At 46.1% G+C, this 27,298-nt stretch overlaps 3 protein-coding genes across 7 annotated transcripts in view; 1 reads left to right on the forward strand and 2 right to left on the reverse strand.

Annotated features, from left to right (window-relative positions):
• Positions 1-85: 85 nt before the first annotated feature.
• DERPC (DERPC proline and glycine rich nuclear protein) lies at positions 86-2,512 on the reverse strand. The gene is made up of 2 exons (XM_054534045.2): positions 2,191-2,512; positions 86-597 (listed from the first exon to the last, which is right to left on the reverse strand). Exons 1-2 carry the CDS (start codon positions 2,510-2,512, stop codon positions 521-523), a joined length of 399 nt encoding a protein of 132 aa, XP_054390020.1. The 3' UTR covers positions 86-520.
• Positions 86-14,701, reverse strand: CHTF8 (chromosome transmission fidelity factor 8). 2 transcript variants are annotated; one of them, XM_024233274.3, is made up of 4 exons: positions 14,599-14,701; positions 3,520-3,577; positions 3,137-3,254; positions 86-2,733 (listed from the first exon to the last, which is right to left on the reverse strand). In XM_024233274.3, the coding sequence occupies exons 2-4, from the start codon at positions 3,540-3,542 to the stop codon at positions 2,509-2,511; spliced, it is 366 nt and encodes a 121-aa protein (XP_024089042.1). In that variant the 5' UTR covers positions 3,543-3,577; positions 14,599-14,701; the 3' UTR covers positions 86-2,508. The 2 variants fall into 2 exon arrangements, with proteins under 2 accessions (XP_024089042.1, XP_003778700.1); XM_003778652.5 differs by lacking the exon at positions 14,599-14,701 and adding an exon at positions 14,204-14,266.
• UTP4 (UTP4 small subunit processome component) overlaps positions 14,697-27,298 on the forward strand; it is a 48,448-nt gene continuing 35,846 nt past the window's right edge. The window contains exons 1-6 of one of the 4 annotated variants that reach the window (XM_063717072.1): positions 14,697-14,804; positions 15,572-15,732; positions 18,792-18,983; positions 19,889-19,973; positions 21,890-21,979; positions 25,070-25,281. In XM_063717072.1, coding sequence (XP_063573142.1) covers positions 15,574-15,732; positions 18,792-18,983; positions 19,889-19,973; positions 21,890-21,979; positions 25,070-25,281 — 738 coding nt within the window. In that variant the 5' untranslated portion in view covers positions 14,697-14,804; positions 15,572-15,573. 4 annotated transcript variants of the gene reach the window in all.

A 27,298-nucleotide genomic window follows, 5' to 3' on the forward strand; every position in this document is an offset into this window, starting at 1 on the left:
AAGACTATAGCCAAGCTGAAACAATGAAAAGCAGAGGAAACTTCCTTCCCTATGAAACAGGTAACAAAACACAGTGACACCAGTAGCCCTCTCATCCCATTTATTAAAGAAACAGTAAGAAAAGATACAATGCAGGAAAACCACCAACCATCCTTGCACACCAGGCTGAACAAAGCACAGTGATTTCTTCCCTTCGTCCCCCTCCCCCACCCTAATTCCCATATTCCCATCCACATCAGTTTAAATTTTGAGGTTCTTTGATTGATTGGGAGTACCAGTGAAGAGGGAGTTGGATGAGTAGAGGGGCCTTAAATCTGGCCACCTCTAAGTCCCAGGAGAAGGGAGCTGCAGGCCCAGTCAGTCAAGCAGAAACTGTATTCGGTGGGTCTTTGAAGTGGTTGTCCATCTCCCTGTTCTGTGTTCAAGCCCCCAGGGAAAGGTATGGCAGTAGAGGATGACCAGGTCCAAGCTGCCCAGGTCAGAGCTACAGAAGCATGGTCCGTTCACCAACGCCACGTTTCTAGAGAGCAGTGAGCTGATTCTCCAATGGTGAGCAGGGGACTACATGTGAACTGGGACCTGCAGGCCAATGTATCCCTGAGGAAAAGTCCACAAGAACAATTCAAGAAACTAGTAAGAAACAATGGGCAGAAAGCTGTGGGACGAAAGCACAGCAGGCTTCTGGGAGGCTGGAGATCCTTTCTCTCAAGGGCAGGATTATTCCCACCTGCCACAGTTCACATGCCACAAATAACATCTCACCTTCAGTCAAGAAAAACGCAAAGGAAAAAGATGGCTCATTCGAACTTGAGCCCAAGCTATGTTCTTCAGACTGTAGCTCCACAACTACCCTTTTACCTAAGACAGCCCCTGCCAAGAACCACAGTGCCTAGAAACCAAGGTGGTCCTGGAGGGAAAACGGTGTTTAAGGAGGTAACATTCCATTTGGGTACATTGCAGCCATTGGACCCCCTGGTCTGGGGAAAGCAGCTGGGTTTGTGCCAGGGAGGCTCCCCACTCTAGGAAATGGGACGAAACTCTTGCCTGCAGGGCCATTCATCCTTGGAAAGGAAGCTGGGTTGAGACCCAGGGTCCCAGTTGGCCTTGCGAAAGGAGCTGGGTTGATACCCACAGGGCCAACTGGAGAAGGGCCCAGATGCCCGGCAGCTGGCCTGGGGAAAGTAACTTGACCAGGGCCTAATGGGCCAGTAGACCTTGGGAAGGTAGTTGGACTTGGACCCTGCAGGCCAGCGGCCCTTGGGAAGTTAGCTGGGTTGGGGCCAAGTGGCCCAGACGCTCTTGGGAAAATGGTTGGATTTGAGCCCTGGAGGCCAGCGGACCTTTGGAAGGTAGCTGGGTTTGATGCCAATGTGCCAGAAGACTGAGAGAAGGCAGATGAACCCGCTCCCCTGGGAAAGGGATTGGCATTTACACCCATGGGGCCACCTGGCCTTGAGAAATGAGCTGAATTAGGGCCTATGGGGCCAGGAGCCCTTGACATGGGAGATGGATTTGGCCCTGGAAGGCCAATTCCCCGAGAGCTAGGACCCGAGTTTGGGCCCATGGGGCCAGGTACTCTTGCCATGGAGGATGGGCTTGTGCCCATGTTTCCAGAAGCCTGTGAGAAAGAAGCTGAATTTGCTCCTAAAAGACCTGCTGCTCTTAGAATGGGGGCAAGATCGAGGCCTTGAGGTCCAGCCATTCTTAAGTTAAGACCAGATCCTGTGCCCAAGAGGCCACCTGCTCTGGCATCTAGATTAGGGCCCGGGCCCAGGCCACTTGGTCTTGGGTTGGGCCCAAGGCCTGGGCCTGGAAACACACCTGACCTAGGGGCAGGGTTTGTCCCTAAAAAGCCTGATCTCAGATTGGGGTTTGGTCCTGGGCCCAGGCCAACTGGCCTAGGATTGGGAGGACCATTCCCAGAGGTTAACAGAACACCGGCTCTCAGGTTAGGTCCAGATCCAGGGCCCATGGGACCACCACCTCTGGGGTCAGGACCTGCTCCCAGGAGACCACCTGCCCTTGGGTTGGACATAGGACCTGGTCCTGGGAGACCCCCTAACCTGGGGTTAGACAGAGGCCCTGGGCCTGGCAGAGCCCCTGTCCTAGGGTTTAGGGTGGGGGTGGGGCCTGGGCCTGGGCCTGGGCCTGGCCCCAAGAGGCCACCAGGCCTTGGGAAAGAAACTGCACCTGTGCCAGGGGGATTCATCCCTCTTGGAAAAGAAGCCATACTTGGGTCACGAGCACCAGCCGGGAAAGGTGCTGGATTTGAAGCCAATGAGCCTGATGAAGCTGGAAAAGGAGATGGGTTCCTTGGAAATGGGGTCAGATTTCCACCAAGAGAACCGGCCGCCATAAGGAAGGGATCCGAGTTCACACCCAGTGGGTGGCCTGTGTTCAGAACAGGACCCCCTTGTGGTCCCAGGGAACCGTCGAGCCGTCCTCGAGGTGGCAGCGGAGCACGAGTCCAAGGAGTTGGCCGCTCTCTAGGGAAAATCCGAGGTTCTTTCATACTTTCTTGGGGACGTTGGTGATAATGGGCTTAGGGCGGGTTTTGAAAAGGATCTTGTCTTTGATGAGTGCTGTCACCAGGTACCGGGTGCCAGTCTCGCGGCCAAGCTCATCACAGTCCTGATCCCCAGGAGTGTGTTTGACAAGGACTGCAAAAGGTTTCTCCAGGTGGATGATTTTCCCATACAGGATATGATGCCCCACGATCAGCACAGGGATTCCCTTTGGCAGAACAAGAACGAGATTCCTGAGGTTCCGGGGCAAGGCCATAACACTCAGGCGCCTCCTAAAGCTGCTCTTGGCAGGCTATGCTGGCACCTCCAATCCCTGGTCTGGCTCTGCCATTGCTGAGCAGCCACACTGGACCACCCACCCATGTGCCCTTTTTACTTTCTAGCCCCACATAAGAGAATTTCCACTTTCAGAAATGTGAGCTTTCCAGATTCCCCAAAATTAAATTTCCCTGCTACTGCAGAGGTAGGGGGAGAACAAGCAGAGAGCATCGCAGATTAGCTAGGCCTTGAATAACAAACCTGAGGCAGTCCTCACTCTGGGTCCTGGGAGCACCACCTTGGTGTAGCTTGCTTTCCTGAGGCATTAGGCAGGGAAAGAAAAGCCCCCTCACCTCAGTGGTGTAATGTAGGTCTCCCAGGAGGTTTCCAGCTAATCCAGTGCTGTAGCGAGCCTCGATCTCCCCCTGTAGCTCCATCAGCACCCATTCTGCCAGGCCTCCAGCCCTCGCACTGCAAGCAAAGGGCTGGCGGTTACAATATTTTTGAGGGGTGAAGGATGAATAGCGTCCTCACACCACCATTCGAGGCCCAAAGGACCTCTTTGTTGGATGTCAAGTTCTTGGGAAATTGGGCAGTGCTAGGCATGGAACTAGAGATCAGAATGCAAGGATTTGTACAAGATGCACCTAAGGACCCTGATTCTTCCAGACACATGGCACACCTCTATAGCCCTCATCATTTCAAGACAAATTTTAAAATCTCAAAATGTACTCACCTGGAAATAACAATTTGCACCATGAGCTTTCTGTCTTTAAAAAGCAAGTGAAAACAAGCTGTAGAGAAAAAAGAAAAAGAGATTTAGGGTAATAATAACAACAACTAATAATGACAACTAATGCAACCTCCACCTCCCGGGTTCAATCAATTCTCCTGCCTCAGCCTCCCAAGTAGCTGGGAATACAGGCATCCACCACTATGGCCAGCTAATTTTTTGTATTTTTAGTAGAGATGGGGTTTCTTTCTTTTTTTTTTTTTTTTTGAGACGGAGTCTCACTCTGTCGCCCAGGCTGGAGTGGAATGGCGTGATCTCGGCTCACTGCAAGCTCCGCCTCCGGGGTTCACACCATTCTCCTGCCTCAGCCTCCCGAGTAGCTGGGACTACAGGCACCCGCCACCACGCCCGGCTAATTTTTTTTGTATTTTTAGTAGAGATGGGGTTTCACCATGTTAGGCAGGATGGTCTCCATCTCCTGACCTCGTGATCCGCCCACCTTGGCCTCCCAAAGTGCTGGGATTACAGGTGTGAGCCACTGTGCCCGGCCCTACAGATGGGGTTTCACCATGTTGGCCAGGCTGGTCTTGAACGCCTGACCTAGTGATTCACCCGCCTCAGCCTCCCAAAGTGCTGGGATTACAGGTGTGAGCCACCATGGCTGGCCGACAACTAATATTACTTACTGTGTGCTAGGTACTTTTCTAAGTCCTTTAGACACATTTTATCTTGTTCTTCTAACAATGCCCTAAGTGGGAAGTGTTATTTTACCAATATTGTACATATGAGATATGGTTGCTTAAGATCACCAATGGTCAACTGTATGTGCAAAACTAATCAAGATCACATAGCTACTAAGGCAAAGATGATATGAACCGAAGACATACACTGCAAAGACCATACTCTTGCTCACTATGCTAACGTGCCTTTCTTAAGGATATTCTTTTTTTTTTTGTTTCCTTTTTCTTGAGACCAAGTCTCACTTTGTCACCAGATCTGGAGCACAGTGGCGCCATCTCGGCTCACTGCAACCTCTGCTTCCCGGGTTCAAGTGATTCTCCTGCCTCAGCCTCCCGAGTAGCTGGGATTACAGGTGCATGTCACCACACCCAGCTAACTTTTTTTTTTTTTTTTTTTTTTGAGAGGGAGTCTCACTCCGTCACCCAGGCTGGAGTGCAGTGGCATGATCTCAGGTCACTGCAACCTCCGCCTTCCCGGTTCAAGCGATCTCGTGCTTCAGCCTCCCGAGCAGCTGGGATTACAGGCATACAACCACCATGCCTGGCTAATTTTTGTATTTTTAGTAGAGATGGGGTTTCACCATGTTGGCCAGGCTGGTCTTGAACTCCTGACTGCAGGTTATCCACCCACTTTGGTCTCCCAAAATGCTGGGATTACAGGCGTGAACCACTGCACCTGGCTTAATTTTTGTATTTTTAGTAGAGATGGGGTTTCACCATGTTAGCCAGGCTGGTCTCAAACTCCTGACCTCAGGTGATCCACCCGCCTCAGCCTCCCAAAGTACTGGGATTATAGGCATGAGCCACCACACCCGGCCTTGATCTCTTGACCTCATGATCCGCCCACCTTGGCCTCTCAAAAGTGCTGGGATTATAGGCTTGAGCCACCGCACCCGGCCTCTTACTTTTTTCTTCTTTTGAGACAGGGTCTCACTCTGTTGCCCAAGATGGAGTGAGCAAGATCATAGCTCACTGAAGCCTTTACTTCCTGGGCTTAAGTGATCCTCCTACCTCAGCTTCTCAAAGTGTTGGGATTACAGGTGTGAGCCACCGTGCCTAGCCTAGGGTAGTCTATTTCCTACTCTGCATGTTTCTTAAAAAAGCCTATGGAGTTTCTTCAGATTTTACTTTTTTCTTTGGTAATGATGTAAGCTTCAAGTCTACCTCCTTGGTTATCAAGGTTCAAAGGGTCTCCCTTTAAAAATAAAGCCAAGGGGGCCAGGCGCGGTGTCTCAGGCCTGTGTTCCCAGCACTTTGGGAGGCTGAGGCGGTTGGGTCACTTGATGTCAGGAGTTCGAGACCACCCTGGCCAACACGGTGAAACCCAGTCTCTACTAAAAATACAAAAATTAGCTGGGTGTGGTGGCAGGAGTCCGTAATCCCAGCTATTAGGCAGGCTGAGGTAAGAGAATCACTTGAACCCTGGGAGGCAAAGGTTACGGTGAGCCAAGATTGCTCCACTGCACTCTACCCTGGGCGACAGAGTGAGACTGTCTCAAAAAATCAATCAATCCATCCAAGGGAACTGAAAAAGTCCTCCAACATCTTTAGTGAATGGTAAGCTGACTTCTGATGTGATTCTTATCAAAAGCTTTCACCACCTTTCACTTAGATATGAAAACATCTTAGATAATTAGATAACAGACTTCGGCCGGGAGCAGTAGCTCACACCTGCAATTCCAGCACTTTGGGAGAGACCAAAGTGGGTGGATCACCTGAGGTCAGGAGTTTGAGACCAGTGTGGCCAACATCATGAAACCCCATCTCTACTAAAAAAAAAAACAAACAAAAAATTAGCTGGGTGTGATGGCCCACGCCTGCACTTCCAGCTACTTGGGAGGCTGAGGCATAAGACTCAGTGGAACCTGGGAGATAAAGGTTGCAGTGAGCTGAGATCACACCACTGCACTCCAGTCTAGGCAAAAGAGCAAGACTCTGTCTCAAAGGGGGAAAAAAAAAAGGATAATATGCTTTCATTTTATACAACAGCAGCACCACCTGGTGGCAAATTTGGAGTACTTTATAAGAACTGGAGATTTTTGCCTAAAGACAATTGGCTTCACTTTCTGTGATGGATAGATTCATGGGGGGGCTGATAGGATCGGGGATAACACTACAGCTTCTGGCTAAGTACTGTCAATGTATATATGGAGTTTAGTGGAAGGTTATTAGTTCAATGTTTACCAACTGTAGTATGGAAAGTTAATAGGTATTATAATTGTGCTCAAGCTTAGCAAACACCCGATTAAAATGTTAAACAGATTTTTTTTTTTTTTTTTGAGATGAAATCTCACTCTGTCGCCCAGGCTGGAGTGCAGTGGCATGATCTCGGCTCACCACAACCTCCACCTTCCAGCTTCAAGTGATTCTCCTGCCTCAGCCTCTTGAGTAGCTGGGATTACAGGCGCCCGCCACCACACCAGGCTAATTTTTGTATTTTTAGTAGGGACGGGATTTTGCCATGTTGGCCAGGCTGGTTTCGAACTTCTGACCTGAGGTGATCCACCCGCCTCAGCCTCCCAAAGTACTGGGATTACAGGAGTAAGCCACCACGCCCAGCCGATTTCTTTAAGAGACAGGTCTTACTATGTTGCCCAGGTTGGTTCCAAACTCCTGAGCTCCAGGGGATCCTCCCACCTCAGCCTCCCAAAGTGGTGGGATTACAGGCGTGAGACACTGTGCAAGCTTGAGATTTCTTCATTGGTATGTTAATCTTCCTTTGGGATCTCCAGCCTTATAGTATGACTCTACTCCTAGAGCACCAAACACTTTGGGAACATGAAATTTGTCAACTCACTAGATTTTTTTTGAGATGGAGTTTCGCTCCTGTTGCCCAGGCTGGAGTGCAATGGTGGGAACTCGGCTCACCACAACCTCCACCTCCCGAGTTCAAGCAATTCTCATGCCTCAGCCTCCTGAGTAGCTGGGATTATAGGCATGTGCCACCATGCCCGGCTAATTTTGTATTTTTAATAGAGACGGGGCTTCTCCATGTTGGTCAGGCTGGTCTCAAACTCCCGACCTCAGGTGATATGCCCACCTTGCCCTCCAAAAGTACTGAGATTACAGGCTTGAGTCATTGCACCCGGCCAACTCACTAGACTTTTTAAATTCAAATATAAGTAGCAGCTAACATGTTTTGAATTTTTACTGTGCATATATATTGGTGGTTTCTCATTCGACCATCATAACAAGTCTATGATATAGGTATTTATTCCTATTTTGCAGATCAGGCTACTGAGGCATACACAGATGAAGTCACTTGCCTGTATGTTGGACACACACAGCTGCTATGTGACAGAGTAGAAATCTGGGCCATCTGACTATCTACACCCATAATCACTACACAATTCTGCCTTCCCAAAGGAAAAAAAGTATTAATGAGAACGAAAAAGAATCAAGGCATCAGGCAGGCATCGAGTACATGCAAGAGCTGGTCAGAAGGGCAATATGGAATCAACAGAGCATCCTTGAATTGAGTCAGACCTTCTGCACCAGCACAGGTTGTGGGACCACTGGAAAAGGGGTAATTAATACCCAAGCTCAGAACCCAAATATTTCCAAAAGAGGCCCCACCACTACTCTCAACACGACTAAAAGCACTTTAAAAATCCTTTTATAAGGTTTCTTGAAGAAGGATAACAATTTAAAATCAGAAGGCCTAAATTCAGCTCTCCTGCCTGTAAGTGTGGACCTCTTTACTGTGTAGTTAAGAACAAGTCACTTTGTGACTATGACACCTAGATTATGTCCTATGAAACTACTGCAAAGACCAAATATAACATATGCTAAGGTGCTTTAAAGACCCCAAGTTCTATTGAGAAAAACTAAGTTTTTTGAGATAGTGAGATAAGAAAATCAGCATTCTGACCCATAATTTTGACAATTTAAGGAATGGTACATTTTAGCCATGAATCAAAAAAAGGCTCAATAATGCACACAGAGAAAGGGCTCTTGCAAATATGCTTTTGAAGATGATGTAGTATATTTTCCTGGATGGGTACAAGTGACAGTAAAATATAGGTGGTTTTAGAGAAGCAATAAGGTGTTCACATAGGTATACAGTATATTCTAGGAAGATCAAGGCAGGGAAGGAGACAGAGCCTACTTCCTGACAACCAAAATCAATCGTTAAGCACTGTGACCATGTGCTTGAGAAAAATGCCGAAATATTTTCAGTGCATTCTCCATTTCCTGGACAGTCTCCTGTTCTGAACAGGAATTCAGAACAATGGTGTGGAAAACACATTTGGTTGCTGGCATGGCACAGCTGTACTTGCATACCAATCCCCCATGCCTCAATAAGAATGCATACCTTTACACACTGATGCAGGAGGCTCTGCCTGTGTACATCTATGGCATTACCAGACATCTAGCAATGCTCCTGCAAATAGTTCTGTGGCCCATAGGCCTCAGCATCTTACCACCATACTCAGTCAGGCTGGAAAAAACTTGTCTTATCCTAGAACTATTGGGATGCTGCAGATGTATGTAGAAATGAAGTTCGAGCCCAGCTTCTAAGAGTTCAGTTCACAGAACTTACGGACTGCTCTGGCTACAGTTAGGTAATTTATACGCACGTGGGTGTATTTACTACTAGTCAGGAATGTAGAGGAGGGCATCCTTTAATGAATTTTAAAATTCTACTTTAGCACCTTAAAATATCCTGTAACACCTGAATTCTGTTATTTCTTTTCTTGCTCCTTGAGATTCTAATCCACACAACTGTTTGTAGGGCACAGTAAGTAGGGATTCCTGAGTACTCCCCGGAGGACACACCTGATGGAGGTGGCAGGGAGTATATATTTCATTCAGTGTAGAATTGATTAAAAAGTGTATGAGGCCGGGCGCAGTGGCTCATGCCTGTCATCTCAGCACTTTGGGAGGCCAAGGCGGGCGGATCACCTGAAGTCAGGAGTTTGAGGCCAACACAGTGAAACCCCAACTCTACCAAAAATACAAAAATTAGCAGGGCGTGGTGGCGGGTGCCTGTAATCCCAGCTACTTGGGAGGCTGAGACAGAAGAATTGCTTGAACCTGGGAGGCGGAGGCTGCAGTGAGCCGAGATCGCACCACCGCACTCCAGCCTGGGCAACAAAGAGTAAAACTCCGTCTCAAAAAAAAAAAAAAAAAAGCATATGAGAACATGCAACCCAATGTGCCCCCATCCCCTTGAGAGTAGACAGAGTAGAAAAAAGAGGAGGGGAAGAAGTATAATACAAATAAATCCCTCTTAGAAATAACAAGCATAACAATGGAAATTATCTGTATAAGAAGAATATGTCTGTAAGTCTTCAGTCTCAATTCATTCCAACAACACTGAAAGACAACTAGAGCAATTTCTAGTTGTTTGTTCTAAGATGGGGCTTGTTTAGAAATTGCAGCTCTATCAAGAGCATCTGAAGGCACAATTTGATGAATACACTACATGAAGTCAAGAAACTAAAAGAGTCAGTGGAAGAGCTCTCCTGGCAACTATTTTTTTTTTTTTTTTTTTTGTGAGACAGAGTCTCCCTCTGGCCCAGGTTGGAGTGCAGTGGCTCGATCTCAGCTCATTGCAACCTCTGCCTCCCAGGTTCAAGTGATTCTCCTGCCTCAGCCTCCCAAGTAACTGGGACTACAGGCGTCTGCCACCACACCTGGCTACTTTTTGTATTTTCAGTAGAGACAGGGTTTCACCATCTTGGCCAGGCTGGTCTCGAACTCCTGACCTCAAGTGATCTGCCCACGTTGGCCTTCCAAAGTGTTGGGATTACAGGCGTGAGCCACCGTGCCCGGCCAACTTTCTTCTTTTTTTGAGACAGAGTCTCACTCTGTCACCCAGGCTGGAGTGCAGTGGCGCAATCTCGGCTCACTGCAACCTCCACTGCCCAGGATCAAGGGATTCTCCTGCCTCAGCCTTCCCAGTAGCTGGAATTACAGGCACCTGCCACTGCAACCTGCTAATTTTTGTATTTTTAGTAGAGATGGGGTTTCACCCTATTAGTCAGGCTGGTCTTGAACTCCTGACCTCATGATCCACCCGCCTCGGCCTCCCAAAGTGCTAGGATTACAGGCGTGAGCCACAGCACCCGGCCAACTATCTCTTCAGAGCAGAGTTCAACCCCAGATTTGGCTAGGACTAACATGTCTTTCCTTAGGAACAATAATTCCAGGTTGACAAGGTTAACTGCAGAGCCAGGGAGAGACTTCTGTGATGTAGCTTTTCAAAAAGATTTAAATTCATTATATTACAGTGTGGTATCAGACTCACAGGCCACAACTCATGTGTAGCCTTGGAAAGATAAGAAGGTATAAAGAAAACCAAACCTTTCCCTGCAATAAATTATGTATCCTGTCCCCAATCTCATGAGGAGGGAAAAAAGTTTTCTACTTGATCTTTATGGGTCTTCACGCAGCTAAATGAACTAAACAATACATAAATTCTGTATTCCTAAGTTAGTCAAATGACTTTATCTCAGTAAAGGAAACTTTTTTCCCCTTAAAAAGCCACCAGCATTCAAAGAATCAATCCCAAACCAAAATGGGAACCCTACCCAAAACCAAAAAGCTTTGGCTGTAATCAGACCACTCTAGGATATACCTTATTTAACCAGCATTTGGCTTCTCTCTCTCTTTTGAAATTAGTAACTATTATTATAAAAAACCCGCCAGGCGCGGTGGCTCACGTCTATAATCCCAGCACTTTGGGAGTCCGAGGCGGGTAGATCATGAGGTCATGAGTTAGAAATCAGCCTGACCAACATGGTGAAACCCCGTTTCTACGAAAAATACAAAAATTAGCCAGGCGTGGTGGTGCTCACCTGTAATCCCAGCTACTCAGGAGGCTGAGGCAGGAGAATCGCTTGATCCTGGGAGGCGGTAGTTACAGTGAGCCGAGACTGTGCCACTGCACTCCTGGGCGACAGAGCAAGATTCCATCTCAAAAAACAAACAAACTGAAACAAACAAACAAAAAAACCTGGCAAATCAAAGCACCACCACGATTTCTTAAGAAAAGCCCAGGCAGAGGCCGGGTGCGGTGGCTCACGCCTGTAATCCCAGCACTTTGGGAGGCCGAGGCAGGCAGATCACGAGGTCAGGAGATCGAGACCATCCTGGCTAACACAGTGAAACCCCGGCTCCAGTAAAAATACAAAAAATTAGCCTGGCGTGGTGGCAGGTGCCTGTAGTCCTAGCTACTCAGGAGGCTGAGGCAGGAGAATGACGTGAACCCAAGAGGCAGAGGTTGCAGTGAGCCGAGATCACACCACTGCACTCCAGCCTAGGCAACAGAGCAAGACTCCGTCACAAAAAAAAAAAAGGAAGAAAAGTCCAGGCAGAACATTATTTTTATAACACAAAAGGCTTCATTTCTCACACAGCTAGCCTCGTTCAAACACTTATCTGTATCCTCTTATTTCACCCTAACAACCTATGATTTTAGCATGGTCTCACTCCCATTTCACAAATGAGGAAACAGGCTTAGAGGAGCTAAATGTTAACTGGTCACACAGCTACTTAAGTGGAGAGCTGGGATATGAACCCTAACCCCTCCACAATCTGGCCCCTCTTGTAGTTCTCCTCACACAGCCCCCTTCTGTAAAGCACCTCTATATGAGAACTTCCCTTGCTTTACAAATATTAGCCTCGTTCTCACAGCATCTCTTACAAAATGGCAAAGTAACCTATGGAAAGACCTTGTAACTTGCCATCAAAGTATTATATCTGTGGGGTAGGCAGCTAAAAACAAAGCAGCAGCTTGCTTTTTATGATACCCAATTGAGATGTTTCAGTTTTTGAAACTTTTAGAAAAATCTATTCAATGCCACCTCTAGGGCGCAAAGCTTTACCCTCTGCTCCTGAGTGTGAAAGTCAAGAGAATAGAGGACATTCTTTGTCAAGTATTCATTTTAATCTTCCACAGAATTTAATTCTTATCCTCTGGTCTCTGAATTGTTAAATATTAAATTGTTAAACGATTACTGTCTTACAGAGAACAGAACAGCCTGAGCAATGATCCTCATAATCCTTCAAAATAAAATGTGGCAGAAGAAAGTGTGATATGTATCCAATTAAACCGAACATATGGCTTATAGCAAAAAAAGTGGTTTTGACTCAATGGTTTAACCTCAATACAAATAACTAAATTTTAATAAAGCTAAACAACGTTTTAGAAATTTTGTTTTTTTTTTTCAGACAGGAAACCAAGGCTTTAAATTCTCAACCCTTAAACATTCTTTTCTAAACTGGGGTGAAATCACTTAATTATTTCTGAGTGTAAATATTCACAATTTTCTATTTTTTGCTAGGCCAACAGTTGGCATTTATTGAGCTTTTGTTTTTTGATCCCAGGGTGGATACTTTGTTTAGGAATATAGTGAAGCACTCACTTGTCATACAGACCTGGATTCTGTGATTTTGCCACCTATCCCATATGTCACAGTGGGTAGTTTAACCTCACGTGTTTTCCTAACAATACACTGGGCATAAACACCTATTTCGAAAGGCTGTTGCAAGAACGAGTAATGAATGTAAAGCTTTTAGCACATTGTCTGACACATGGTAAGCCTTCAGGGTCAAGCTATCGATTTCCCAGAGAAAGGTGGCATTTTCTTAGTATTCATCCAATAGAATGTCTTAATACTACACTATGTTAGCATATTAATGTTTATAACGGACTAAAGCATTCTACGAAAGCAGCAGGTCATCAGAATAAAATCAAGTTTTCATAATAATAGAATTCAAACATGGCAGTTGTGGTTCACCAAACTGCTTCAGGGATTAAGTTCTGGAAGGTAATTTCTCTAAATATGATGACTATGTCTCTATGTGCCTTTCTACCAAGTGAACAACTCAGAACGTTTTACATATAACTGAATACAGATTATTTTTATTTGCAGTGTTATCGTGGTTTTGTAACTGAAGGGGACGGGTCTATACATTTGAAGGGGATCTTGTCTCTTGAAAGGCTTATGTTACTAAGTCTAAAATCCTGTTTCCAAATGAGAATCTTGCTCCCCTCCAAAAAGGGGCTTATGGAGGGTTGGTGGAATTGAATGCTTCCAAACTTTACATTAGTGAAGAGTGTGTTCAAAAACGTGTGTGGATGCTATGCATACACGTGATACTTCCCATCACATTTTAGGATTCCCACGTTGGAGGGAATCAATTACTGGTATTTGTAGCAATGGGTGGAAAAGATGGCTTCAGTCGATCTGAGTTACTGCAGTTTTCTCCATCTTCTGCTACTCTGCAGCCCCATCTTAGCCTGTCCTCCTCTTAATGGCACGACCCCCTGTACTCCCCCAAACCCTTTCCTTTCTAGCCCGGCGTAGAGTCTCCCTCTGTGCTCTTCCTCCCACCCACCCCCATCTTCTCCACCCACTCCCTCTCGGCCCCCTCCCACCCTTTCTGCTAGAGCTACAAACACTTCCTATTTCTAGTCCCACCCACTTTCTGGGACTTCTCAATCCGCTTCCCCCCTCTTCTCCACCCCCCTCCAAATTACAAGCTGTTTTAACCCCTTTTCCTGCCTCCCAGGGAAACTATTCTTTAAACCACCTTCCTCCACACCACCCACCGGAGTGGTCTTCCAAACCGTTCACCCTCCTCCCAAAGATTACTCTTTAAACGTCCTTTCTCTACCACCCTCGTTCTCCAAATTGTTCCCGGTTCTCAAGTACTCCGCTCCTCCAGGACCCCACCCCACTCGTCTCTCGGCTTCCCTCCCACAAAAGAACCTGGAATGACTCTCCAACCACCCTTCCAATTACCTCTCCCAGAAGCCTCCCCCTCCACGATTACAAATGTTCCCTGGAACAAAACCTCACGGTCCTAACCCCCCACCCCGAACTCCCCTTTCTGCTATTCCCGCTACTTCCTAGGTTCCAGTTCTACTCCGCTCCCGCAAGCATAGCGGGATGGGCTCCCTCCCAACCCCGGGAAGAGCCCCTTCCCGCACGTACCTCGAAATTCCGGCCCGCGCCGCCCCCTTCTCCGTCCTCCGCCCGCGCTCGGCCACCCTTTCCGCCCTTCTCCCGCTCCGCCCCGCTCGCTCCCTTCCTTCCCTCCGCCTTCCGTCTCCACACCGCTCCCTTCCCCCACACTCCCGGCCCTCCCACCCCGGAGGCCCCTCCGGGCTCGCCCCCACCTCCGCGCCGCCCTCCCGCCACCCTCCCCCTTCCCGGCCACCCCTCCCCCGCCCGCGCTCCCCGCCCCTCGGCTCGCCATTCTTCTCTCCGAGCCGCGCGCCCCGCCCGGTCCCGTCTCCCTAGCTTCCCGCTCCCTCGCGCCCTCGCCCCCATCCCCGGCTCGGCCCTCGCTCCCCGCGGCCTCCCGTGCCCCCCGCCCGCGGCCTGACCTGCAATGGCGGCCGCCGAGCGCGGCGCCGCGCGGCCAACGGGCGACAACCGAACCTCCCGCCGCCGTCGCCGCCGCCGCGAGCACTGCCTGCGCACTTCCGACTATGCGCCAGGAGAACTTCCGGGGCAGAGCCTGAGAGCGCGCGCGCACGTGGGGCCGGGGCGGAGAGAGGCGAGCACCGGGAAGGGGAGCGTAGGGCAGCTGGTGAGTTGGGGAAGGGGCGTGGGAAGCGGCTGCGAGAGCTGGGGGTCTTACAGGGTGGGCCGGCCCAGGGTCGGCGTCCGGCTGAGCTCCTTGTCCCGAGGGTCTCCTCGTCCCGAGGCTGGGTGGGGGCTACTCTGTAGACTCTGGGAGAGGGAAGGGGAGGCGAAGACCGCGCGCTCCTCAGACGCCCCGGCCCGACCGAACGCGCCTGCTGTGTCTGCGGGTTCCTAACCTTGAAGCTAGACGAGTGAGGGGCGAACAAGACCCGGTCTCTACTCTCGGCCAGTATATATGTTGGCAGGCGTCGGGGGGACGGGGTAGGGTAAGTGACAGACGTCAGACCAGGCGGGCAGAGTAAGTCAAACCCTGTCGTTTTTTCCTCAAGAGGAGCTCGGTTCTGCCTGCCCCATCAGCCTCACTGTCGCTACCTCAGTTTAGGTCTGTTGTTTGCAAACTTAGCAATAGAGTTGAGGAGAGATGCTTGCTAAAATGCGGATTCCTAGGCGCCCCGAGATTGGAACTCTGGAGCTATGGAGTAGGACCCTTTTTGATTTTTTGCTGAAGCCTCCTTATTATTCAAGCCATCCTGAGCTTTTGAAGATTGAGCAATTCTTGTGGGGGGCATTGTTAGCAGCCATTTGGAAATGAACTTCAGGGAGATGTTGTTGGAGCTTTCCAGCCAGAACAGTGATATTAAGGAACTGAATACTATGTGTGACATACTGCAGTTAACATATAACAATAATGACTCTCTTTTCGCCCCCTAGGAATGGGTGAATTTAAGGTCCATCGAGTACGTTTCTTTAATTATGTTCCATCAGGAATCCGCTGTGTGGCTTACAATAACCAGTCAAACAGATTGGCTGTTTCACGAACAGATGGCACTGTGGAAATTTATAACTTGTCAGCAAACTACTTTCAGGAGAAAGTAAGTCATTTGGGAGTCTGATATGGTGTTTTGATGTTAATTTCTTCTGAAGTTCAAGAAACTTGTATGTCTTTTATAATCAAACTGATTAACTTCCTAGCCCCAATGAAGTTGCTTAGAACTATCAAACTTCTGAGATCTCCTAACTGATGAGAGAAGCTCAGTTTCAATCTGTGTAATGTTGATTAGAAGGGTCCTACCTAGAAATGTGTCATCTCACTGCCTGTCATTGGAAACTGAGGTTTGCTGGATCTTTTGGCCACAGGAAGGGAAATTGTTGGTATGTCAGTCTCAACACCATTGCAGCTTTGGTAAGCAAAATTTCCTGCAGGGAGTATCAGTACTGTTTCATTGTCAATTGAGAAAAAATGATAACACATTTTAATATCAGAAACTTTTTGGTGATGTGATGGCAGGAAGATGGATTCCAAAGTTCATCTGTCTGAGAGAATGTAGACCTACACGTCTACATTTGGGAGCAAAGGAGATTTAAAATTAGGTAAAATGTCCTTTGGGTGTATGCGGAGGTCTATTAGTCCTTTTTCTTCTCCCCTCCAAGGGCACTGACTAGTGATTTTCTTCGGGTGCAACATCTTAGTTCGTGTTGAATGACTGTTATGTACTGGGTGCTGTGATATAAATGAATAGATGGGCAAATGAGTGAATTCAGTGCCCAGCAGCCTGGTACCTGGAATTTAGGCATTCTGTAAATGTTTCTCGGTGAATGAGTGGCAAATACTGGGCACTAAGACAAATGTCAGAGGCTCTAACTTTACGGAGCTCAAAGACCAGTAGGAGAAAGATAAGTGTACAGTTTCCAACCTGTGAAATAAATACGATAAACTGAAACACAGGCATAGAACCTTCATGGAGAATTGCCTTCCTGAGAGGTGGGTTTAGGAAATGTGGAAAGGGATGATTTACTGAGCTCACCCCTGAAGAACTAATCAAAAGGTAAAAGCTACAGGACCACCACAAATGGGTTACATTCTGTGGTATGAAGAACATGTGCTGGCATGTGCTTATTGCATCCTGTGATTTTCTTTCTTTTTGTTTTTCTTTTTTTTTTTATGGAGACGGAGTCTCGCTCTGTCACCCAGGCTGGAGTGCAGTGGTGTGATCTTGGCTCACTGCAACCTCTGCCTCCCTCTCCTGCCTCAGCCTTCCAAGTCGCTGGGATTACAGGTGTGCACCACCATGCCTGGCTAATTTTTTTATTTTTATAGAGACGAGGTTTCACCGTGTTGGCCAGCCTGGTCTCGAACTCCTGACCTCAAGTGATCTGCCCACCTCAGCCTCCCAAAGTGCTGGGATTACAGGTGTGAGCCCCCATACCAGACTGATTATCTTTTTCTTGGTCTTGTTCTTCTTTTTTTTTTTTTTTTTAACAGTCATGGCTATATTATGATTTTTCTGTTTGTCATTTATAACAGTTATAACTATATAATTTGTGTGTTTGTGTAATGTCTTTCTTCCATGCTGAACTTCCAATTTTATGAGAATAGGAACCATGTCAATGATACTCACATCTGCATTCCCACCATTTATCAAGCGCCTGGTACAAAGCCACTGCTTAGTTAATGTTTGTTGAATGGATAAGTCAACCATTCCTTACCTAGTGTTCCTTATTTTCTTTTCTCCTTCATCTGTTTTCTTTATTCTTCAACAATTAACTAACTCAGGCTAGTTTCCTGCTTTCCCTATATTCCCTTTCCTACTAGATACGATTGCTTAGCTCTGTCAGTGACTCTCACAGCAAGAAAAAATTAGTATGTTAAAGCGAAAAGAGGCAGGGCAGAGTGGCTCACACCTGTAACCCCAGCACTTTGGGAAGCCAAGGCAGGTGGATCACTTGAGCCCAGGAGTGTAAGACTACCCTGGGCAACATAGTGAGACCCCATCCGTAAAAAAATAAATAAATAAATTAGATAGGTGTGGTGTTGTATGCCCATAGTTCCAGCTACTTGGAGGGTTGAGGCGGAAGGATCGCTTGAGCTCAGGAGGTTGAGACTACACTGAGCCGAAATCGTGCCACTGCACTGCAGTCTGGGTGACAAAATGAGACCCTGTCTCAAAAATAAATAAATAAAAGTGGGCCTGATACGGTGGCACACTCATGGCTGTAATCCCAGCACTTTGGGAGGCTGAGGTGGGCAGATCACCTGAGGTCGGGAATTCGAGACCAGCCTGACCAACATGGAGAAACCCCGTCTCTACGAAAAATAAAAAAAAAAAAATAGTGGGACGTGGTAGCATATGCCTGTAATCCCAGCTACTCAGGATGCTAAGGCAGGAGAATCACTTGAACCCGGGAGTCGGAGGTTGCAGTGAGCTGAGATCGCGCCATTGCACTGCAGCCTGGTCAATAATAGCGAAACTCCGTCTCCAAAAAACAAAAAAGTGAAAGAATATGAGCATATGAGCTAGGAGTAAGGAGAGGAGACCTTCATTCGCCTCATGCAATTGACTTTGGCACTTTTGGCAACCCACTTAACCCATGTATATCTTGGCCTTTTCAAGTCGAAATAGGAAAAATTATACCTACTTAGTTCCTTTTTTGTCAAGCAGATCTAAGAATAAAATGCCTTGATAGATATGAACACTTTTGGGTTGGGTGCAGTGGCTCATGCCTATAATCCCAGGACTTTGGGAGGCCAAGGCTCACTGCAGTTTCCGCCTCCCAGGCTCAAAAACAATCCTCCCCCGTCAGCCTCCGTAGTAGCTGGGACTATAAGTATGTGCCACCACATCCGGCTACTTTTTATATTTTTTGTAGAGACAATGTCTCGCTCTGTCGTCCAGGCTGGAGTGCAGTTCAAACCTTTTCTGCTGAAAATGTTTTGCCGAACCAGTCCTAGTAAAACAAACAAATTTAACTGCATAAAAGTAATTAGAATTTGAGCTGAAAAAATGAAAATGTCATTAGGCATGATCTGATAGCACAAAACCCCACACTAGTTATTTATGGGGAAGTTGTTTTTACCATGTTGCCTGTGACCACTCAATACCGGTACCTGATGAATTTGTGGTAATGTTGAGAAGTTATGGTGTTTCTGCAGTTTTTCCCAGGTCATGAGTCTCGGGCTACAGAAGCTCTGTGCTGGGCAGAAGGACAACGACTCTTTAGTGCTGGGCTCAATGGTGAGATTATGGAGTATGACTTACAGGCGTTAAACATCAAGTATGCTATGGATGCCTTTGGAGGACCTATTTGGAGCATGGCTGCCAGCCCCAGTGGCTCTCAACTTTTGGTTAGTAAGCAACAGTTGGTAATTCAAACCAAAATTTATCTTGTGCCTGCTCAAACTTTCTTCCCTGTGCTCATAGGAGAGTAACGATGTATTATGGCATGTGGCAACCCCAACTACAAGATTGGAATTGATACTGAAGATTTTAAAAATCCCCAGCATTCTTTTTGCTGCTAGTCTGGACCTTGTTGATTCATTTATGAAATGAGAGGATTACATCATTTCAACATTTCCCAAACTGTGTTCTGTGGAATTTGGAGATGTAGAGGTTTTTTTGTTTTGGTTTGTTTTGTGTTTTATGGTAAATTTCATTTCAGAAGTACAGCATATTTAATCCTGCTGTAAATTCACAATGCACATCGGTACATGAAGAGTTCTGAGAGTCCCTTCAGCAAGTTAACCTGTGCACCTGTGTTTCAGCACAGTGTTTCTCAAAAATATGACCACACACTGAGACCCTTCCCATAATTACTATTAGAATGAGTGCTTCCAGATCTTTAATTCTCTGTGATGAGTCTGATTATTTTTGATCTGCACTAATTTGCACAATATCTTAAGGTGTTTCCATTTATGTTATCATGTTAGTAGGTCTTTTATTTAGGCCAAGGGTTTCTAGCAGAAGTATTCTATGAAATCCTACTTCTAATCCATGTCATATGCAGGAATGGGGCCACTAATTAGAACTCTTAATATCAGTCTGTTTTCCGTCTAGGATATAAAGGCTACTGAGAATACACTATTAGTTTCTTGATAACTAGTACTTTCTTTCTCTCACAAATGATTTTTCTTTTTCAGGGCAACTGATAGCTTTAAGGAGGAAGAGAGAATAGAGTGTGTGTGTGTGTGTGTTTAGTCCTATAAAATGTTTACTGTTGATCTTTTCTGTTTACTACCTCTTTCTCAAATAGGTTGGCTGTGAAGATGGATCTGTGAAACTATTTCAAATTACCCCGGACAAAATCCAGTTTGAAAGAAATTTTGATCGGCAGAAAAGTAAGCGTCATTTTTCGTGGGGCGGTAAATAGCCTTAACAAGAAATTAAGTTTCTATGCCACTGGGGATGGGATATTTTCCCATGAATCCAGGTAATATTTTATCTCTACTGGGTACAGGGAGGGTATGTGCTAGAAGCCATCCCCAGCCCAGGCTTTACCCGTTGTATAGCATAGTTGTGACTGCTTGGTCAAGTAATAATATAGAAAACCAGAAATCCAAAATTGGAAAGCTAGTGTTTCTGTGGAAGTCAATTTGTTAGTTATCACTTACTTTTGTGATGTTTTAACAAGCGTACATGAAGTCATGAACTACAATTTTGTCATTAGGAACTGTGGTTCTTTTTTTTCTTTTTTTTTTTTTTCTGGAGGCAGAGTGTCACTCTCTCACCCATGCTGGCAGTGGCAGTGGCATGATCTCGGCTCACTGTAATCTCCGCCTCCCGGCTTCAAGTGATTCTGGTGCCTCAGCCTCCCAAGTGACTGGGATTCCAGGCATGTGCCATCATGCCCTGCTAATTTTCGTATTTTTAGTAGAGACAGGATTTCACCATGTTGACCAGGCTGGTCTCGAACTCTTGGTCTCACTCAAGTGATCCACCCGCCTTGGCCTCAAGTGCTGGGATTACAGGCCTGAGCCACTTGTCCTGGCCAAAGAACTGTGGTTCTTAATCCTTCCGGTGCATTCAAGTTGAATGAGGGAGTTTATAAACAATTGCCCATCCTTGGGCTCCACCAGGGCTGAATTGGCATTGACCCTTTAGAACAGGGGTTGGCAGACTGTTTCCGTAAAGGACCAGATAGTAAACATTTTAGGCTTTGCCAAACCTACATTGTCTGCCAACTCTATCAGTGTAGTGCAAAAGCAGCCATAGATGATACTGAAACTAATGGGCAGGCTGTGTTCTGGTAAAAACTTTATTTACAAAAACAAGCAGTGGGCCTGATTTGGCCTGTGGGCCACAGTTTGGTGACTCACCTTCTAGAATAGCAACCGTCCTCTGTGTCCATTAGTAATACTTATCCTCTGCTAATCCGATTCTTGCTTCGTTTTTAATATACCTTGGGTGCTCTTTTTTTTTTTTTTCCTCCCTGAGATGGAGTCTTGCTTTGTCGCCCAGGCTGGAGTGCTGTGGCGTGATCTTGGCTCAATGTAACCTCTGCCTCCTGGGTTCAAGCAATTCTCCTGCCTCAGCCTCCCTAGTATGGGACTACAGGTGCGTGCCACCACGCCCGGCTAGTTTTTGTGTTTTTAGTAGAGACGGGGTTTCACCATGTTGGCCAGGCTGGTCTTGAACTCCTGACCTCGTGATCCACCCACCTCGGCCTCCTGAAGCACTGGGATTACAGACATGAGCAACCGCGCCCGGCCTGGGTGTTCTTTTTCAATTACAAAGGTAATACAATACTTTTTAAAAATCTCATACATTTTGTCAAGTATGAAACAGAAAATAGGTGTCTCAGCTGGGCACAATGGCTTACACCTGTAATCCCAGCACTTTGGGAGGCCAAGGCGGGTGGATCACTTGAGGTCAGGAGTTCGAAACCAGCATGGCCAACATGGTGAAACCCCATCTCCACTAAAAATACAAAAATTAGCCAGACATGGTGGCAGGTGCCTGTAATCTCAGCTACTAGGGAGGCTGAGGCAGGAGAATCACTTGAACCTGGGAGGCGGAGGTTGCAGTGAGCCGAGATCGCACTACTGCACTCCAGCCTGGGCTACAGAGGAGACTCCGTCTCAAAAAAAATAAATAAAAATAAAAATAAATAAATAAATTGGTGCTTCAAGGAGTACTATAGATGAGAGAGCTAAGATTGTAGAACACTCTAGAGATAGTTGTGGGAAGAGAGCTCAGTTACTCTTTGTATATTTATGTGTATGTCACTTTGTTTTTTTGTTGTACAACTCCCAAGGTCGCATCCTGAGTCTCAGCTGGCATCCCTCTGGTACCCACATTGCAGCTGGTTCCATAGACTACATTAGTGTGTTTGATGTCAAATCAGGTGATTGTTTTTCTCAGTTCATTTGGGGTGTGGGTTTTGTTTGTCAGATTCACATTTCTGGGTTTTCAAAAGCTTGAGCCTTTGTCATGGTTTCATGACCTTTGTGGCCTGACATGTCATTAATCTTCTGAGATGTCCACGATGAATTGTACTCCTTTCTTGGATTACTACCACTGCTTTTAGGGGAATCTTGGACCTTCAGTAAGATACAGTATTTTTCATTCATCATAATAAGAATTCACAGTAAAATACTCTGAACTAGTACATTCGTGTACTATAAACAGTCGAATTACCTATTTATAGATCCCAGTCCTTGGTAAAAATGGGCTTCTGTCATTGAGGAACATAAGATTTTTGTAGCATAATTGGTGAAACATGAGATCAGAGAAGCAGAAAACCATGATATTTTCTGTTTTTGGCCTGGAAAATTGGCTTCATAGACTCCTTCATTGATAAGGTTGATCTCAACTTGTTAGGTGGACATGTCTGTACTTCCATCTGAGATGCAGAGATAAAACAGGTTGGCTTGGTGCTGGTGGCTCATGCCTGTAATCCCAGCACTTTGGAAGGCCAAGGTGGGTGGATCACCTGAGGTCGGGAGTTCAAGACCAGCCTGACCAACATGGAGAAACCCTGTATCTACTAAAAATACATAATTAGCCAGGGTGGTGGCACATGCCTGTATTCCCATCAACTCAGGAGGCTGAGGCAGGAGAATCGCCCCATTGCACTCCAGCCTGACAACAAGAGTGAAACTCCGTCTCAAAAAAAAAAAAAAAAAAAAAATCCCTTAAGCTTATTACAAAAAAGAGGGAGTCCTTCTATATCTCTCACTCTCCTCGAGGCAACCACTTGTGACCCTTAGCTGATTCGTTTGGTATCTATCACTGCAGAACCTAGCATGCTTTTTATGCTACATTTTGATTTTTCAGCTTTAGACCATTTTTTACTGACTTCTACGACTCGCCCCTCTTTTTCTACCGCCTGCCACAGGCATCCAAACTTTCTCCTGATCCTACCAGCATGGTTATATTATAACTTTGTTCAGATTAGTAGTTGATGTTTTCATTATTATGACTATGTATATACTACTCACATAGTAAATTTCCTTTCTTTTCCTGTATACTTACTGTTTAATAGTTTCTCTGTCTCTCTGTCTTACTCATACATTCCCACATTCTTCCAGTTGCATAAATTAGGTTCAAGTCCATCTGATTTTCTTTCTCCACTTTCATCTTTATGAATAAGTCTCTCCCGGTGCCTTCTGACCCACTCCCATCTGGCTTAGCCACTCTGGGCCTGCTGCACAACTGTGAGATCTGGAACTCTGATTGATTTTTCCATTGTTCTCGGGATCTCCTTTGCTTCTCTATCGGATAGGATCTCCTATTTCTGTGTTACTCACTTTCTTGGTTTACCCTTTGGTGGATCCTGAGTAAGAGTGCATGAGAAAGAATTCTAGGTTGGAAATTCTTTTCCCTTAGAATTCTGAAGCCCTGGCTCCGCTGTCTTCCAGCTCCTCGTATTATTAGCAAGTAAGCTGCCATTCTGAGAGTTATCCCTTTGTATAAGACCTGTTTTATTTTTTTTCCCCCAGGAGCTTTTAGGATGTTTTATCCTTACTGTTATGAAATGTAATAATTAGGTTTCTTGGTGTGTGGATCAATTAATTGTTCTGGACACCTGGTAGTTTCTTTTAATCCAATACCCACATCCTTCAGTTCTGGGGGGAAATTCTTTTACTCTTATTTTTCATTTCTTTGTCTTTTTACTATGCTTTCTGGGAGAGTTTGTCTTTTTTATCTTTGAATCCTCTATTGAGTTTTTCATTTTTGACATTTCCAGAGTTCTTTTTTTGTTTCGTGAATCTTCTTTTTTACAGCATTCTCTTTTTGTTTCATTATACAGAAACTCTTCTCTTTCTAAGGCTATTAATAATTGTCCAGTGTTTTTCACTCTGCCTGTTTCTTCCCTGTTATTCATTTATTTGTTTCTGTTAGTCCGTTTGGCCTCTGCCTTTCACGTTAAAGGCTTTCCTCATGTCTGGTGATCATCTCATCACTGCATCATGTGGCTTACTGAGCTTGGGTTTCACTGAAGAATGATCTGGCTGGACTGCTTATTTGGGGTAGCCCTGAAGCCAGAATCTTCAGATCTTTTCTTTTGTGCCAGTTATGTTCCTCAGAAATGGTTTTTCATTCTCCTGCCTGGTGGGTATTGGCCTGGCTATCAGCATTCTAAGGGGGAAAAAAAAGAATGGTGTTCTCAACATTCAGTGAGAAATGTTCACTTAATCCTGGTTTTCATATACTGCTCTGCCTGATAGCCCTCCTCAGACAGCGCCTCCAGTATTCTGCTGACGTGCATTTTGGGAGCTTCCCACCTACTTAGTCAGGGCATGGCTATCTGAGGGGTCTACCAGCTGTTAACGGATTCCTCTTTGAAGCCCTACTTACTCCTTTTCTAGAATATCTGGGGTCCCCAACTCCTGAGTCCAAGGATTCCATAGTATAAATCAGGTGGCTTCTTGGCTTTCCTGTCTGCTGACCTGGAACTTAGTTTCAGGGCTCTGCTAAGTCAGTTGCCACTACTTGTCTGCTTTCCAGTTCCCCACATTTTGTCACTGGTCTCTCCCTTTCCTGTGGGATTTTGGAAAAGAGCAGAGTGTAATGTGTGTGTGCAGCTGACCAGCTTTAAGTGAATGTCCCAAATGTCTCTTTCCATTTCACCCCCCCCAAAGGCGTTTCTGTTCTCATTCTCTTCCCTCCCTTCCTCCCTCCGTTGCACCTTCTATCCCATTCCTGTTAGGCTCTCCCAACACCCCTTCTCTTCAGGTAACCATTTTGGAGTTCCGAGATCAGGTTCACCAGAACTACCATTTATAGGCTGACTGTTCAGTCAGCTCACCTACCGTATCATGCTTACTGCAGGCGGGTTTGTTATGTTGTTTCGTAGAGATGAGGTCTCACTTTGTTGCCTAGGCTGGCCTCAAACTCCAGGGCTCAAGCAGTCCTTCCACTTTGGCCGCAGGCAGATTTTGAAGACAGAGAGATAAGTACCATTTGAAGGTGTGCTTTTCTGATTTTTCAGGCAGCGCTGTTCATAAGATGATTGTGGACAGGCAGTATATGGGCGCGTCTAAGCGGAAGTGCATCGTGTGGGGTGTCGCCTTCTTGTCCGATGGCACTGTCATAAGTGTGGACTCTGCTGGGAAGGTGCAGTTCTGGGACTCAGCCACTGGGACGCTTGTGAAGAGCCATCTCATCGCTAATGCTGATGTGCAGTCCATTGCTGTAGCTGACGTGAGTACAGTCCCTGTTTAGAGTGGTTGATGTACACCCTGGGGGGTGAGTAGAGAAAGCAGCCTTAGTGACGTGCCACGAACACTGGTTCCTCATCCTGATGTTGTACTGGAGGAAGATGAGTTTAGGAAAATGCATCTGAAAACCCACATTGTTTCCATAGTACCTAACAGTTGGTTAGAGAATACAGGATACTCCAAGAGATTAGTTAGCAGGGAGATTTTCTTTAGACACTGCTCACTTCCAGTTCATCTTGTCTGATTGTAGATAGGGTGCAGCAGCCTAGAAGAATCTTGAGAAGTGCTATATTTATACCTTTGTGTTTATGTATTTATTTTTAATTTAATTAAAAAAAATAGAGATGGGGTCTCCCTATGTTGCCCAAGGTGGTCTTAAATTCTTGGGCTGGGGAATCCTCCCATCTCAGCCTCCCAAAGTGCTGGGATTATAGGCAGGAACCACAGCACCTGGCCAAAATGTCTTATTTGGTAGTAGTTCTTTTTTTCCTTTTTTTGAGACGGAGTTTCACTCTTGTCGCCCAGGCTGGAGTGCAATGGCGCGGTCTAGGCTCATTGCAACCTCTGCCTCCCAGGTTCAAGCGATTCTTCTGCCTCAGCCTCCCCAGTAGCTTGGATTACAGGCCCCTGTCACCACACCCAGCTAATTTTTATATTTTTAGTAGAGATGGGGTTTCACCATGTTGGCCAGGCTAGTCTCGAACTCCTTACCTCAGGTGATCCACCCACCTCGACCTCCCAAAGTGCTGGGATTACAGGTGTGAGCCACTGTGCCTGGCCTATTTTCTTTCTTTTTTTTTTTTTTTTTTCTTTTTTTGAGACGGAGTCTAGCTCTGTCACCCAGGCTGGAGTGCAGTGGCACAATCTCGGCTCACTGCAACCTCTGCCTCCAGGGTTCAAACAATTTCTCCTGCCTCAGCCTCCGGAGTAGGTGAGATTACAGGTGCCCGCCACCATGCCCAGCTAATTTTTATATGTTTAGGCTTTCACCATGATGGCCAGGGTGGTCTGACTCCTGACCTCAAGTGATCTGCCTGCCTCAGCCTCCCAAAGTGCTGAGATTACAGGTGTGAGCCACCACACCCAGCCTTTTATTTTCTATGACATAAATATTGTAGAAGAATGGTAACATGAATTCTCATTCAGAAACCTTTGAGTATTTTAGCAGTGAGACATGGAAAGTGACTTTATTTGTTGACCAGCTCCTTTATTCTTTATCTGCTTAGTTTGAGAATGATGTGCTATCCCACGTGCCAACATCCATATTCTAGTGTAGTGTTCCTATTCCATATCACGGGTTTTTTTAGAACAGTTTGATGTATGTTAAGGCCCTGAAAATCATAGATGTCACATGTAAGTAATAATAGTGGTATAAGTTGAAATGAGTGGGATAAATTCCCCTTTAAAAATAGAGTTTTAATCCACAGCAGTTGTAATTATTATGCTTAAGAGTTAATTATTGGCCGGGCGTGGTGACTCATGCCTGTAGTCCCAGCACTTTGGGAGGCCAAGGCAGGTGGATCACCTGAGGTTAGGAGTTCAAGACCAGCCTGGTCAACATGGTGAAACCCTGTCTCTACTAAAAATGCAAAAATTAGCTGGGCGTGGTGGTGGGCGCCTATAATCCCATCTACTTGGGAGACAGGCAGGAGAATCACTTGAACCTGGGAGTTGGAGGTTGCAGTGAGCCAAGTCATGCCATTGCCCTCCAGCCTGGGCAACAAAAGTGGGACTCCATCTCAAATAACAATAATAATAATAATATTAATAATGATTTCACTTAAGAGAAAGAATACAGAGTAAAGGAGAAGTCCTTGCCTTCCAAATCTCTCTCTGGATGGGACTTTGAGAAAACTACCCTTTTTAAAAAATTTTTTTGAGACAGTCTCTCACTCTGTCTCCCAGGCTGGGGTGCAGTGGTGCAATCTCGGCTCACTACAACCTCTCTTTCCTGCGTTCAAGCGATTCTCCTGGCTCAGCCTCCCAAGTAGCTGGGATTA

The sequence above is a fragment of the Pongo abelii genome, chromosome 18 (genome assembly GCF_028885655.2).
Source record: "Pongo abelii isolate AG06213 chromosome 18, NHGRI_mPonAbe1-v2.0_pri, whole genome shotgun sequence".
Taxonomy (NCBI): Eukaryota; Metazoa; Chordata; class Mammalia; order Primates; family Hominidae; genus Pongo; species Pongo abelii.